This window comes from Sceloporus occidentalis, unplaced genomic scaffold, assembly GCF_023333645.1.
Source record: "Sceloporus occidentalis isolate IW3139 unplaced genomic scaffold, rSceOcc1.0.p SCAF_3, whole genome shotgun sequence".
Lineage (NCBI taxonomy): Eukaryota > Metazoa > Chordata > Lepidosauria > Squamata > Phrynosomatidae > Sceloporus > Sceloporus occidentalis.
Window position 1 is genome coordinate 186,666,067 of NW_028316983.1, and position 14,835 is coordinate 186,680,901.

The following is a 14,835-nucleotide window of genomic DNA, read 5'->3' on the forward strand; positions in this document are numbered from 1 at the left end:
CAAGTCTGACCACAAAACGAAATAAAGTATTTCACAACCAGTAACAACAGTGTAGCTCTATACAGTGTAAGCTTCTTAAATTGGGTTAATCTATACATATGACTACATTATAAGCAGGTTTCCAGTAAAATCTCTTCAGTCTGGATATTTTGTTTTATATCCAAAGGAAAACAGCAGTCCCTCTTCTTTGCCAAGATACGTTCTGAAGTTATGTGAAAAGATTAATCAGGCACACAGAAAGGTAAAAACAAAAGTACTGCCTTCTACCCTCCTTCTTGTATAATAAGTCAGTTAGCTTATAGGTTGCTACTGCTTGACCCTTCATTATGTTTGCTGCAAAAGGCTAATACAATTGTCTCCTTAGAAATTGTTATATATCTTCCCTTTTCCTATATAATGTACAGAGAAACCCTACTTAAGTCTGCAGGAAGTAACCCTACTTGAGTTTAGTGGAACATAGTCCCAGTTAAATTATATTCATTTATAGCCTTAGAAATGTAAAAATTTGTTTCAAAGACTTAAGTTCCCAGAATTCCCAAGCACTGAGCCCAGGCAGTTAATGTGGTCTCAAACTGGATTATTTCTGCAGTGTGTTTTGGACCAAAGAGTATTTCCCATGTAACACAGCATAATAAACATGTAACATAATAATCTATACAGAATGGTATTGGGCTGCATTTAATGTTTTCATAAAAGAACTTTAATTAGAGTTTACTAGTGAGGTGGCCAAGTTTACAGACAGTGCCAAATTACTCAGCCCCATGATGTCCTCAAATCCAGTTCTATATATGATCAAGGAAGACAGAATCTCTTTTGACTGTTCCCAGACTGTCTGTCCTGGCTTTGTTAGATCAAGAAGTGTCCCATGAATTTCACATATGTGAATGTTTAAGATCTGTAACTCTGTGTAGTTAGTTCATCTCAGTTCAGCATCCTTTAGAATGAGAAATTAGCGCCGGGCTCACAATCACTGGTTGTTGTTCTGAAAGCTAATGTTTCCCATACTTAAAAAAACCCAGCTCTGTAATTTAGGATAATGGTCTTGGTATGTGAAAACCAAAAATCTACAATCAAGTCTGTAATCTCTTTCATGAATATATAATAGCAGTGTAGCAAAATCTGCAGCTGTTTGACTTATTTGACAATGAGTTCGTTACCCACTACCTGTACCTGGTATATTTGGAGCACTGGTGGTAACCGTGCTTCAACGGAAGGTTTAGTTGACCATCACTTCCATAGAGAAATGAGTAAATAACAATATATTAGGCCAATTGAGCTGTTGCTTCTTTATTGAGGGGAATACAGTTTTTTTTATCTATGGATTCAACTGTCCACTTGATGGATGGCTTGAAAATATTGTGTGTGTGCATGTATTCCAAAAGCAAATCTTGATTTTGCCATTTTTAAGGGACACAATTTTACTATCCTATTGTACATAATGGTCCTGGAACCAAACCCCAGTGGATACCGCCCTATGGCAAACCAATTCGGGCAGTTAACAACAGTAAAATATAAAATACAACAATTAAAAACACTTTATCCCTCCTCCCCTTAAGACAATATTAAACAGTATAACATATTAAAACACAATATCAAAGCATAAAAACAACAATTAAAAACTAAAAACCCTGATATCCCTCTGTTGATCCTCAACTATCACTAAGATGGGGCCATGGGAGGAATGAGGGAATCAGGGAACCTGGGCCGGGATGGTTAATCTGGAAAGGCCTGCCGGAAGAGATCCGTCTTGACCGCTTTTTTAAAGCTGTCTAATGATGTTATCTGACGGATCTCATCCGGCAGGTCGTTCCAGAGTTTGGAACTATACTGGCATTTCTACTTAAAGAGCATTAAAACTGTATTTTACCATGAAAAACCAATGTCCTCTACCATGGGAGGACCGTGACCAGTTTTTAAAAACAATGTTTTACAGAAAAAAACCCTCAAGGCGATACAGTTCATGAAACAGAAGTAATTCAGGCATGGTACACACTGACCTTTTGCACCGTACTGGCACTGATTCTAGGGTTAGGGACTGCATGGCAACCGCATGGTCCCTAACTAACCCTAGCATGGCACAGTGGTGTAACAATGGCGCCGTCCCATGTACATGGGCACCGCCATTGTGACATAAGTGCCGCATGGTGTCTGCATGGCACCGTGCGGCACTTATGTTGCAAGTGCGCCATTGGCGCACTTGTAATGTCCTTGCGGTGCCGAATAAAGAGGACGGTTTTTCTGGGTTCTTTTTCCTCCGCAGTAATGGTGCACCAATTGGGGGCTGCGCCATCCCTGCGGAGGAAACTAGGCCGCTGGCAAGCTGCTGTTCCTCAGCGGTCTGTCCCAGGCCTCAGTTTGACACCACTTTAACTGCCAAAGCTCAATGCTATAGAATTCCAAGATTTGTAGTTTGTTGTGGCACTAGAGCTCTCTGACAGAAAAGGTTAAATGTTTCACAAAACTACAGTTCCCAGAATTCCACAGCATTGAGCCATGGCAATTGAAGTGGTGTCAAACTGGATTATTTCTGCAGTGAGGAAGCAGTCAAAATTTACAAATTAACTAACACCATTGTAAAACAGTCCCATAATGGATATCATTGGCTATCCAGAGTTAATGTCTATTTCAATCAAATGCATTATTCCATATACAGCCATGAATTATTGGTGCTTGTTGTGGCTCTGTTAATACAAAAAATAAACACAAGCCAAGTTTCTGTACTTATGTGTACATAATTCAATTTTTTTACTCTTTGTGTTAATTTTTCTGATAGAGCTAAATCTCATATTTTTGCATACCATGAGGTGATGAGGCTCAGTGTATTTCCTGATTTCCAAGTGCCCTGCTATTAACTGCCTAATCCAGCAGATAATAGCAGAATTTTTTATTAATGTGATATGTGGTAATTGAATATTGAACAGTGCTAAGTCTGACACACAGTGAATCTGCTGGATGATAGTATTACATATTTTTAAAAAAGATTTTCCTCCAAAATGTTGAGACAACTCTACAGTCTTTAAACATGGCTTTGGCAGGTGGAATTTTTGGGTGGCAGGTTGTAGCTCTCTCTCAATAGTGTTAAGTAAGAGTTGCATATTCCAGACAAGGTATGGGTCTGAAGTGACTATTCTTGTTTTGGAGATATTTGGACTTCAGTTGGAATCAATGGCAACTTTGATTCAAGAAGCAAGGTAGGGCCAAGGCCTTGAAGTCTTTGGTGTTTGACTTTTCTAATCCATGTGTTACCTTCTCCATTTATTTTTAAGTTCTCCATAAATGGAAATGACCAGATAGATAGAAGTGGGAGACAGTATGGCCTGTTACAGACAGCCAAAATAAAGCTGCTTTGAGTCACAGTGGAGGTATGGTGTTTCAATGATGCATGCGTCTTAAGAATCCAGAACTCGCACCAAAGCCACACTCCAGCCCTAAGGACTGGAGCATGGCTTTGGTGTGGCCTCTGGACTCTTAGGACACATGCATCATTGAAACACCATACCTCCACTGTGACTCGAAGCAGCTTTATTTTGGCTGTCTGTAACAGGCCTAAGTGTTTTTTTAAAAATAGTGTTGGTGTTCAATCATATAAACAGAGTTGGAAGAGGCCACAAGGATCATCCTGTCTAACCGCCTGCCATTCAGGAAGACATAATCAAAGTATTCCCAACAAATGGCCATCCATTCTCAATTTAAAACCTTCAAAGGAGATACTATCACACTCCAAGGGGTATAGAGTAGTGTTGGTACAGGCAATAACACTCTGTGTATATGCTTGTATATAAGAAAAGTCACATGCCACCCATAAAGAGCATAACAAATTGCCCACAAAAATGCTGGATGTATGAAAAGAGAAATTACAAACACAAGCAAACTCCCAGACTTTAAAGATGACAAGAGTAAGTCCACCCCTTCCTTAATTCTTTGAATTCTGGCAGTCTTAATCCTCTCAAAGACAACCGTGCCTGCAAATTTAAGACAATTTTGATTTTTAAAAAGGTGGTATTTGTCAATTTTCCTGTTGTAGTCAAGGAAGAAAATATCAGGTTTGGGAAACAACAGAAGGCAGTTTAAAGATGTATTTTTGCCTCTCTTTGATAAATTCTTGACTCTCCTTGAAGTTCAAAAACAAGCCCATAAGGACCATGCTTATCCCTTACTAGTGTTGTGCTACACAGGGGTCTCAACAGCATCCGTTTTCCCCAGCTTTAATGCAACTTACTTCAGAACGTCCTGTTTTGGTTTTTGCATGGGACAGAGCAAAGGAAGTATATTGGAACACTGATCCTTACTATGAACGTTCATTCTGATTTGGCACACGTGGGTTCTTATTAAATGAACTTATTCTTTTGATGATTTTTATGATGGTGATATTTGGCATACTAGTTCTTTCATGACAAAGCTATGAATGCTAGAAAACAAGAGATAAAGCAGAAATCAGAGATTCTTTCCCATCAAAGGGAATGGCAGCAACTGAGGTGTGACAGGAGTCCTAGCAGGTGAAATGGGCCCTATCAGCTGGTTTCTGCACCCAACTCTGTCAGTGGGAATTATTTATTTTTTGAAGTTGAAGGCTTTCATGGCCGGCATCCATAGTTTTTTGTGGGATTTTGGGGCTATGTGGCCAGGAAGAAACTCTTCTAGAACATGGCCACATAGCCCAAAAAAACCTACAAAAAACCTATGTATTTTTTATTTCTAACTCACCTTTTCCCCCAACAAAACATCAGAGATTTGGGTTGTGGGGAAAGACATTTTCTTCAAGGGTGGTGCTTTGCACATGAGGACAGCAGTGATAGAGGGGGTGAGGCTATGTGCTCCCATGTACAAAAAAGCATGTTAATATTGAACAGAACAAATGAAATAAAGAGCTAGCAAGTACTGAGGTTTGATTCTGTCTGCTGTGAAGAGACCGTCACGAATGGGATGTATAATGGTGTGTAAAAGTTGTAGAGCTAGACCAGAAGGATGCTTTCCATATTTCAGAGGGTGGGAGTGTTAGTAGAGAAGGTAACAAGAGATAGTGGATCCAGTGGAGACAAGTTATGCTTATGAGAGATACTGTGTCTTGTATGTGGTAAAAACAAACAACCTCTGCAGGCTTTCAAATGCCTGATTATACAGGCCTTTCTTCCAAACAAAGAGCAAATTTGTCAGAATCACTGAGTCCCACATATGTAAATTGAAGTGATTTGGTTATAGAACTGGGTTGTTACTTAAAGTGAGGAAAATGGAGTAGAACTGCAGGACCCAACCATTATCCTGAACATCATCATCTTAAGAGGCACTGTGAGGAGTTAACTCATTCATAGAGATCGAATCAAACCTAACATTACTGTAACTTTATACAATATATTTTAGTTCCCTCTCTTTTCTATCCATTTTACTAAGGAAAATATTAAGTGGGAGTGGAGATTCCTTAGCTCTCCAGATCTTGCTGAAATGCAATTCCAGCATTCCTCACACTGGCTATGTTGGCTAGGGCTGCTGGGACTTATAGCCCAACAGCTGAAGGACCCCATGGAAACCAAGGTTTTTTTCCTCATCTGATTTATATGTGGTTGATACTGGCTCAGAAGTATGTCATACCTACATATGCAGTCCCAAAGCATAACTGAATACACTAACTAAACTGACTATCAAAATATTTCTGAACCCAATTCAATGTGCTGGATTTAATCTGCAAAACCTTAAAAAATTCATTCCAGGTTATCAACAGACCATGTTCATTGATATGCTCGTATGTTATAATCTGCCCCATCACTCTCTTGAGTGTCCACTGTCAAGATCCATCAGGATCATGGCAACCTACAAGAAATACCTTACATCTCAGTCACACAATACCGGATCGATGTTCACACTACGGTTTACATGCCCAAAACTCTTTGTGGCATTTAAACCCTGGGTGACATTCACACATGCACTGGATTCAAAATGGAGGTGTATCTACTTCCAGAAACAATATTGCAAGATCTGGATCCTTTCAGTAGTGTACTCACACTTCCGAAGATCTGGAGCAATCCAGACCTTTGCAAAAGAAGCAGTAAGGGATCCGATGTCAAATACACCAGGTTAAGTGGGGTTCTCCGTGGTCCCCCCACAAACGGCACTGAGTGTATTCGGGGCCAGTGTGAACATCGCAGAAATAACCTGGTTCCACACCGGGTTATTTCTTGGACTTTGGAATGCTTTGTTCCCAGTGCCACATTAGCAGGAGGAGGGGGCTGCGTACATAAATATCCCTCCACAGTGCAACACAACAACAATGAACAATACAGAAAATGCAGCACTTTGACTAACATCATTTTATAATTTTCCCCCTCCTAATATGATTTTTTAAAAATATCTTTGCCTGATGAAGAAGCCAGTGGAGCTTTGAAAGCTTGCATCATATATTTTGTGTATTTTGGATGTTATTATACTTTGCTATATAGCCATTACGGTTATTCTTCAATAAGTTTTCTCAGTGGTGGCCCAACAAATAATTTTTATTGTGCCTTACCCCTTCTATAGTAGTGTCAACTGTGACTTGGAAGACTTACTTTTAATATGAGATTGTAATTTATTTGTGTATTGGTGGGCACCTGCTTAATGTATCATTCATGTTGTTTAATCTAGCAGTTTGGAATCTTTTCTCATGATTGCAGGTTCTTTGTGAAGATGTACCAAAAAACTATAAATACAATTGTCCCTTCTTATCTGCAGGGGATTTATTCTGGACCCTCCAACAGATAACAAAAAATGTGGGATCTCAAGTACCATTCTTTCGTATGGCTGTGTGATCTTGATAGGTCCCACTTAGGGTTGCCATAAGTCAGAAACAACCTGAAGGCACACAGCAACCCCACTTCCCTCCCCTCCTTCCTTAGCAAGGAGAACAAGTGATAGCCTCCCTGAGGAGGCGAGATTGGAATGTTGCCACGATCATTGGGTCTCCTTGCTGAGGAGTCCGTCTGACCCTCTGCCATCTTCAAGCCTCATGGAAAAGGAAGGAGGCAGAGACGCTTGGGATGGTTCCCTGCCTCTCTTGTGAGCCCTCCGACTATCTTCCAGCTCTACCTGACCTGGCTTCTCTCCCCTCAGCCAGTCACGGGGGAGTGCCCACTTTGGCTGTCAAAGTCAAGGCAGTTCTACTCCCTCCTGGGCTTGTCACTGCTCTTCCTCCTCTTCCTTGGTAGAGGAAAGAGAGGGAAGAGAAGAAAAAGGTTGCCCTGAGGAGGGCAAGGAGGGTGGCTGTGGCAGCTCCCGCTCTTGATAGTTTTTCCCATGCTATGGAATTCTGAGAAATGTAGTTCATGTGCATCCATTTAAAACAACAGGGCTTGCCATACAAGGAAGCTCAAATTTGTGGATGACAAACCCATGGATAAGAAGGGCCCACTGTCTGTATCTAAAGAATACTTTTTGACAAATTGAGGAAGGCTGTTAAGGAAAATGAATTAATTCTTATTTGGGCATATTCTAGGCATGTGTGATCTACTTTCTATTTTACTAGACTCTTGGGATGCTCTAACTGGAGTCTCCTACTACCATTGACAGCTAGTATGTAAAATATGAATTTTCTCTCATAGTTCATGGTACAGTTGGCCCTTCGTATCAGTGGGGGCTCTATTCTTCCTCCCCCATGCCAAATACCATAAGATCTCAAGTTCCATTCTTCTCAATGGCAATGCAAGGTGCGCATGACTGCATTGGTATGGCGGCTAATGAGCAGAACGGGGCGGAACTATCCATAGATGTGCCAATCCGTGGATGGCAAGCCCACAGATATGAAGAGCCGACTGTACACACATCCTTGTCTTCAGTTCTCCCCATTATTCACTACAGTTTCACCTGTAAGGACTTTACATTTGGACACAAGTTGCTTTTAAATTAACATTTATATTGTATATTTTTACTTGGTAGATATAAAGCAGTTTACAATGGAATATTCTACATAATAATATATTCCAAAAGAGAATTTATCACACTCAGCAATATAAATTAATAATGCTATATTGCACTACAAACTCTTTTAGTATTGCAATATTTTTATTGCAAAATTTGAAACTTTTCATAAATAAAACGTGTTTTATACTTCCACATGTTGAAGTCTAATAAATGCAGTTCAAAAATAAAAAAGTATACAAAATTAAGCTGCTGTTGCTGCTAACAAGAATATTTCTGTATCAGTATAAAAGTATTAACGATAGTAACAACTTGAACCTTCTTTCTGCAATTACATATTTAAATATATAGTTACTTTTAAACAAATCTAATTATTCTATGTTTTCTTTTTTCGAGATGTTCCATTAACGTCTGATGTGACAGTTACTGTTTGCTGCTGTTTTTTCATGGGAGAAGATGAGATCCATTCTTCTGAACTACAAAAAAAAAATACAGAAGTCTTTTAAAAAAATGAAAGTAACTGAAATGTCACCACTTTTCTTTTTGCTATATACTAAACATTCTGTTTACTACAATTCAAAACAGCATTAATGATCCCTATAAACAAAGATAATTTTGAAAATTAAGTAGAAGTAAAAAAATTGTTTGAAGATCATGGATCAACTCAAACCCATCTTCTTGAAAGTAGGAGGGAATAAACCAGGATTAAATTATGTAAGATTACATTCACACGCCAAAACAAGCACTTCACATGGAATTTATTTGCCAGTCAAAGTTGGGTAACTAATTACCATTATGTTTATTGAGTGGGAGACTCAATATGGTCATTGGGGGCTAACTCCAATGTATGGTTCTACTTTGTAGAACAACTACAGCAGTACAACTTTAATGTAATATTTTATGTCAGGAACTGACATATTCAACATTAAATAGACAGAAAAATCTTGCACTGGTGTAACAAAATTTCTGTATGAGTGGAAATCTTACCCTGCTCTTTAAGGTTAGACTCTGCATTAGAACAATAAAGAAAACCGGCTACTACTGAGTGAAAGTTATGGACTATCCCACTGGACGCCTACAAAGGAGTGGTTAAGAAAAGTTGGAAGTTATACATCAGATTATGCTGATAAGGTGCCATCTTGTATCAAATGGCACTTGCCCCTTTTGTATAGGATCAGCATGTTTAAGAATGTTTCTCAGGTGTAACAATCTACCCTCTATTCCATCATCTCATACACACATTGAGACTCCTCAAATTTGCCTGTCTAGCTGTTGTTGTATATGGAATAGGCTGGGAACCCCATTGTACATGGCACCTTTTCCCATGAATCAGAGGTGGGGAAGTTTTGGGGTTATTTTTTTAAACTCCAGGGTGCTTTAAGGGAGCTTAAATTCACTCCTTGTGATCCTGAAAAGTAAACTGCCATTTGAAAGGAAAAATAAAACAAATCCAAACACATCTATTTTTATAGCAGATTTTCTGTTTGAAGGGGATAATCTTGCTATATGAAGGTAGGCAAACTCACCTCTTGGGACCCCTAAATGCAGTCTCACAAGCCCTCCAGAAGTATTCCAAAACCCTCAGACTGCCCCCTTCCATTTTAACTGCTTTTCCAGGGTTATTTTAGGGCAGTGATGGTGAACCTATGGCACGCATGCCAGAGGTGGCACTCAGAGCCCCATCTGTGGGCACATGTGCCATCACCCCAGGACAGAGTTTGTTACTAGAAAGCCAGAGGGACATGGCACTTTGCAATAAATAAGTGGGTTTTGGGTTGCACTTTGGGCACTTGGCTTCTAAAAGGTTCACCATCACTGTTTTAGTGCATCTCCCCCCGCCCCGCCCCCCAAAAAAACCAGGGGAAAGACTACCAAGCCACTTGGCAAATGCACCTGTTTGATTCTCCTAACCTTCCACTGTCCTAATTCCACCCCCCCAAAAAACCCAAAATAAAATGGTAACATTAGTGATGAAATGTCACTTCCAATATACCAAAATGAGCTGGTGTAGTCTGGTGGGGTGGTGAATGACTCTTCCTCTTCCACAATTGTCCACCCTTACTCTAGAATGTAACTACTACCCTTGGAGATTTCCAGAGTAGAAAAAAAAGTGATGGAGGCTCAATACCTACAAAAATGGTCTTGGGAGGACAGTGTGTCCCAAAGGCTAGTCTGTTTGGCCTCCTGAGAATGTGGCACAAGAGGTGAGATGCTGGGAATTAAGTTGGTGGAGGCCTTAACTTGAACAACCCACTATTTTAATAAATTAGAATAGGTAGAATGCTAAAACTTGAAGCCATTTGCGCATTGATCAAAATCTTGCTGTTTACCATATGTCAAGAAATACTACATGCAGATCATTATAGCCAATATTTACCTTGATAGTCTATAAGGATGTACATAAATATTAATATGAAAGGAATGCATTTCAAAACAAGAATAAAATATTTCTATTTAGTATGTATATGAAAAACAAACCTATATAATCGTTTTGTTCCTTCTCTCCGCATTCTTTTTGGTGGACTTGGACAGTCAGTTAAATCTTGCTCTTCTTGAAGAAATGAAGATGTTGTGCATCGACCTGATGAAGTCATCCCTATAAGGATCATGAAAATAATATTTTAAACACTACTCATTTAAAAAAAAGCCATTTCCCTTTTTGCTGAAAAGATCCTGTGTGTGTTTGAGGAATTGGCCAGAGACAATGCACATCACAAAAAGCACCTTTTCTGGGACCAAACCTGTTCCACCATTGGTAGCAGCTAGATTGCAAGTTAGCAACAATCTACTTACTTCTATTCAGGGATGAACAGTGGGTGTGCCACGATGGAAACAACAAATGTACTTTGGATTTTACCCTCACATCTCCCACAGCTGCTTAAAGTTAAACAGCAGGTTTTCCAATGCTGGATGCTAGTTTGGCACTGTTCCTGTTCAACTGAAGTCAGCTGTAAAAGGAGTGAGAGTTAAATCCAGAGCAAATTCACTAGCCATCCCTGTTTTTGTTTGTCCTACTCAGTTCCCAGTAGCTCATGCTACTCCCTGTTAACATTTCCTAGCAGTATGTATTGAGAGGCCTTAGCATCTGCCCATTTTCTGATGGAGTGGTTCTCTGTTCATCTCTCAAAATTTTTGTATAAGGGCAGGGGGACACTATCACATGTAAGGTCTTTTTTCTGTCTTGCCCACCATTTAATCTCATGATGTCTGTATGTGAGTAATCCACTTGAGAAATACTGGTGGTAGTGCTAGTCAGAAGAAAGTATTTACTGAAGATCATGAATCAAAATATATTGGAGAACATTTATTGTTTGGAAAAACAAATACTTTTTTGGAGCACAAGTAACTAGATTGTGAGCTCATTACTTTACTAAACAAACATATCAGTTTTCTTAATGCCATCAGCTAGATTTATGCATGGATCCAGAATTGCAGAGAACAAAGCTCTACAGACAGAAATTGTGTGTGTGTGTTTGTGTGTAACTGATCCCACCTCCTTTTTGCATCCTACATGCTCCTGAAAGTCTGTTCCAGAGGGCTGGTGATCATTCTGAAATGGCACTGAACACTGGGATGGGAGATGCAGAATGAAAGAGAAACTGACAAATATTGCAACATATCCCCTACCACTTTTGCATGTAAGACATATCTGTTAGTGACCTAGGAGCTCTGCTGGATCTAACAGGTATAGAAACAATTTTAATGTTTGTGTTTTCAAGCTGACATACTATATTTCAAATAATGTGTTTTGCTAAAATGCCTAATCAGGCAGTAAATAGCTGGGTGGGGGTTGTGAAAAAGGAACATTGGTTCTTACCTATGAGATATTTCTTTTCAGTGATGGAGACAGAAACACTGTAGTAAAGTTGATTCCCTTCATTGCTCTAGTAGTCAGGAAACAAACTTAGTGGGATGCACAACCCCGGGGAGCAACCCACTACAATCTCTCTGTCCATGTTATAGCCAAGGATACAAAACAAAAAGAGCACTCAAGGCCAAACTTAAGTTTCAAAGATAGACACTCCCAAAAACTTAAACTAAAAAGTAACTAATTTACAATTATCCTTTCAGAGCCAAAGGAAACAGCCTCCTCAGTTCTGGGTGGGGATGATGTTTCTGCCTCTTTTGCTGAAAAGAAACATCTCACAGGTAAGAATCAATGTTCTTTTTACCAGTGATAGAGGGGGAAATATCCTATCATGGGACATACCAAAGTGAGGCATATCACTTACCGTACTCGACTATAAGTCGAGAAATTTATGCCCCAAAATTGACCCTAAAATCCTGGGTCGACTTATATACAGGCCAATACACTAATACTGGTTAGAACAGTTCTGAAACAAGCACCGCTGTGACACCCCTTCTTTATGCCACAAGGCAGGAGGTTTGTATGTGTATGTGTGTGAAAAAGTTTCCCAGTCTGATTTGAAAGCTTCTCTTCTCATCAAAGAAAAACAACTATTAGCTCCACTTCTGTCCCTTCCCAGTTCGATATGAAATCCTTCTCTTCCCATTAAAGAAAGACCCCTTTTAGCTCCACTTTGTTTCCTCCCCAACCTGATATTAAAATCTCTCCTCCAGCATCTGGGAAGTGGTGTTTGATGGTTGAGAGAGGTACAGGGATGAGAAGGAGGGACGAAAATCGTGTTTTCCCCTTTCCATCCTTTGTTATAGCCTCCTAAGTTTTACCCTTAACTTATCTACACGTTATATCAATATCCAGGATTTTGACCCTGAAACTTTCCCTCAACTTATATGTTAGGTCGACTTGTACACACATGTATACAGTATGTGGGAACTACAGATTATAATACGCATCTTCTGAAGGAAGACTCCTCTGATTCAAAGGCATTCAAGCAGTAAAGACATACAAATGTGGAAGACGACCATGTTGCAGCCCTACATATATGAGTGTTTGTTGCTAGTGTGGCAGAAGTAGCTGCACCATGAGTGGGGTAAGGGACAAGTAATAATAATAATAATAATAATAATAATAATAATAATTTGTTTTATTTATATACCGCTATTCCAAAGAAAATAGCGGTGAACAGCAAGTAAGCTAATTAGCAAGTAAGCTAATTTGCCCCCAACAGTCTGGGTACTCATTTTAGCGACCTTGGAAGGATGCAAGCCTGAGTCGAGCTTGGGCCCTTTTGCTGGTCTTGAACTCGCAACCTTGTGGTTTTGAGTGAATGGCTGCAGTACAGGCATTTAACCACTGCACCACCAGGGCTCCAAGTGTTCTTAACAGTAATAGCCCAGCCTTGTTGTAGCATGTTCCAAGGTGTGCCATGATTTTTCTAATTCCCTTTTTGTATTAGGAGAAAAGGATGGTAAAATTACAGTCCATCCTCGCCTTACGCGGGGGATCTATTCCGGATCCCTCCGCGTAAGGCGAATTCCGCCTATGCTCGAACCCCATTGGAAACAATGGGGCTTGTGCGTGGCGGCGCGCACGCGCGCAACAGGTGCACGCGCCCATTCAATTGAATGGGACGCGCCGCCCCTTCCACCCCACCGCTTGAGCGCGTATGCTCAAGGCCGCGTATGGCGCGCCCGCGTATGGCGTGGGCGCGCTGTATTTCTTGAGCTGTTTGAGATATCATGCTGTCTGATCTATCTCTGTCATGTTGAACCTTTTTTGTGTTTATTTCTACCTTTATGTGATCTGCTTTTAGAGAGATTAAACTTTAAGATAAAGCAAAGGAATGAGCAAAAAAAGAACAAATAAATAAAAACACAGTCTACATGGAGCCAAGGCAGGAACCAAACTAAGGAATTGTGGGAGTTGCTGCCCCTGTCTGTTTCCTGCCTACTGGAGTAATGAGGAGAATCAACACATAATAGGATGTTTCTCCCTCCATCACTGAAAAAGAGCAATGCATTTTGAAGAATGGTTCTACTACAAATTTCTAAACATGATATAGTAGCCCACTGCTTTAAGTTAACTGTATTGGCTTAAATCCAACTGCTAGTCCTGATGAAAAGAGACTCCTTCAATCAATGGGGTTTACATAAGGACTGACTTACTTTTCCACAACTGATTTAATAGGTTTACTCTAGCTGAAATTAATTAAATCAGATCTAGGGCATTCAGATTTATTAACTCTTTATTTCCATGAGATGAAAATAATATGCCATATACCTAATTCCTGCTCTATTAACTTGAGATCCCTCTCTTGGTCAGCAAGCTCTTGTTTCTTTGTTTGCATTTCTGGCGTTTTTACTAATTTTTCTTGATCTTCAAGTTCTGCCTTTACTTTATGAAGTCTGATAACAGCTGTATGGTATTGCTGAAGGAGATCTAAAAGGTAAATAAACAGATCGAACATTAAAATAAAAGGCACAAACACTTTTGCTCTAAAACAAACAAAACAACAATAACAAATAATAGTAAAGAAGTTAAATGGTGTTATTTAAAATATTATTATTGAAGACTACAGTACTTCAAGTGTAGACAAATGGTTGTTTGCATCTAAGATGGCCAGAATAGAGCCCATAAGCACTATGACAGCCCAGGCACCTGCACAGATGCTGAGGTCTTCCCATGTATATGTATATCTGTGCATGTGACCTGGCTTGAATGCTGTCTTCTAGCTAGTTTGTCACTTCGTTTTATTTCTCCCAAAATGTCTTAGGCTCACACATGATCTGCTCTAAAAGAAAGAGAGAAAGAGGGAGAATGCTTGGCAAGTTTTGAGTACTGGGGATGATAGCAAGGAGACACTTGGGGTAATACCATATACAGGTATTTCTTTTTGGGAGTGGGACACACAGGTTTATCCTGTATGTGAGTATGCTTTGCCTGCATATTCCTGTCTCTTTGGAGTGTGTGTTTGCGTGCTTCTGTATGTCTTTGTATTTTTTTGTGCTGAAAGAGTCCAGTATGTGATTTTGGTATTTGAGTTCAATCCCAAACTCTGTTTTCAGTTTCTTGAACATGTTATTTGT

General features: G+C 39.7%; 1 protein-coding gene across 3 annotated transcripts in view; it reads right to left on the minus strand.

Moving 5' to 3' along the window:
• Positions 1-7,903: 7,903 nt before the first annotated feature.
• Positions 7,904-14,835, minus strand: part of SMCHD1 (structural maintenance of chromosomes flexible hinge domain containing 1) — a 137,926-nt gene continuing 130,994 nt past the window's right edge. For 2 of the 3 annotated variants that reach the window (XM_089517128.1, XM_089517129.1), the window contains 3 exons: positions 14,030-14,188; positions 10,363-10,480; positions 7,904-8,360 (listed from right to left, as the gene is read on the minus strand). In XM_089517128.1, the coding sequence (XP_089373254.1) occupies positions 8,261-8,360; positions 10,363-10,480; positions 14,030-14,188 (377 nt within the window). In that variant the 3' untranslated portion in view covers positions 7,904-8,260. The other variant, XM_089517130.1, reaches the window with a different exon arrangement.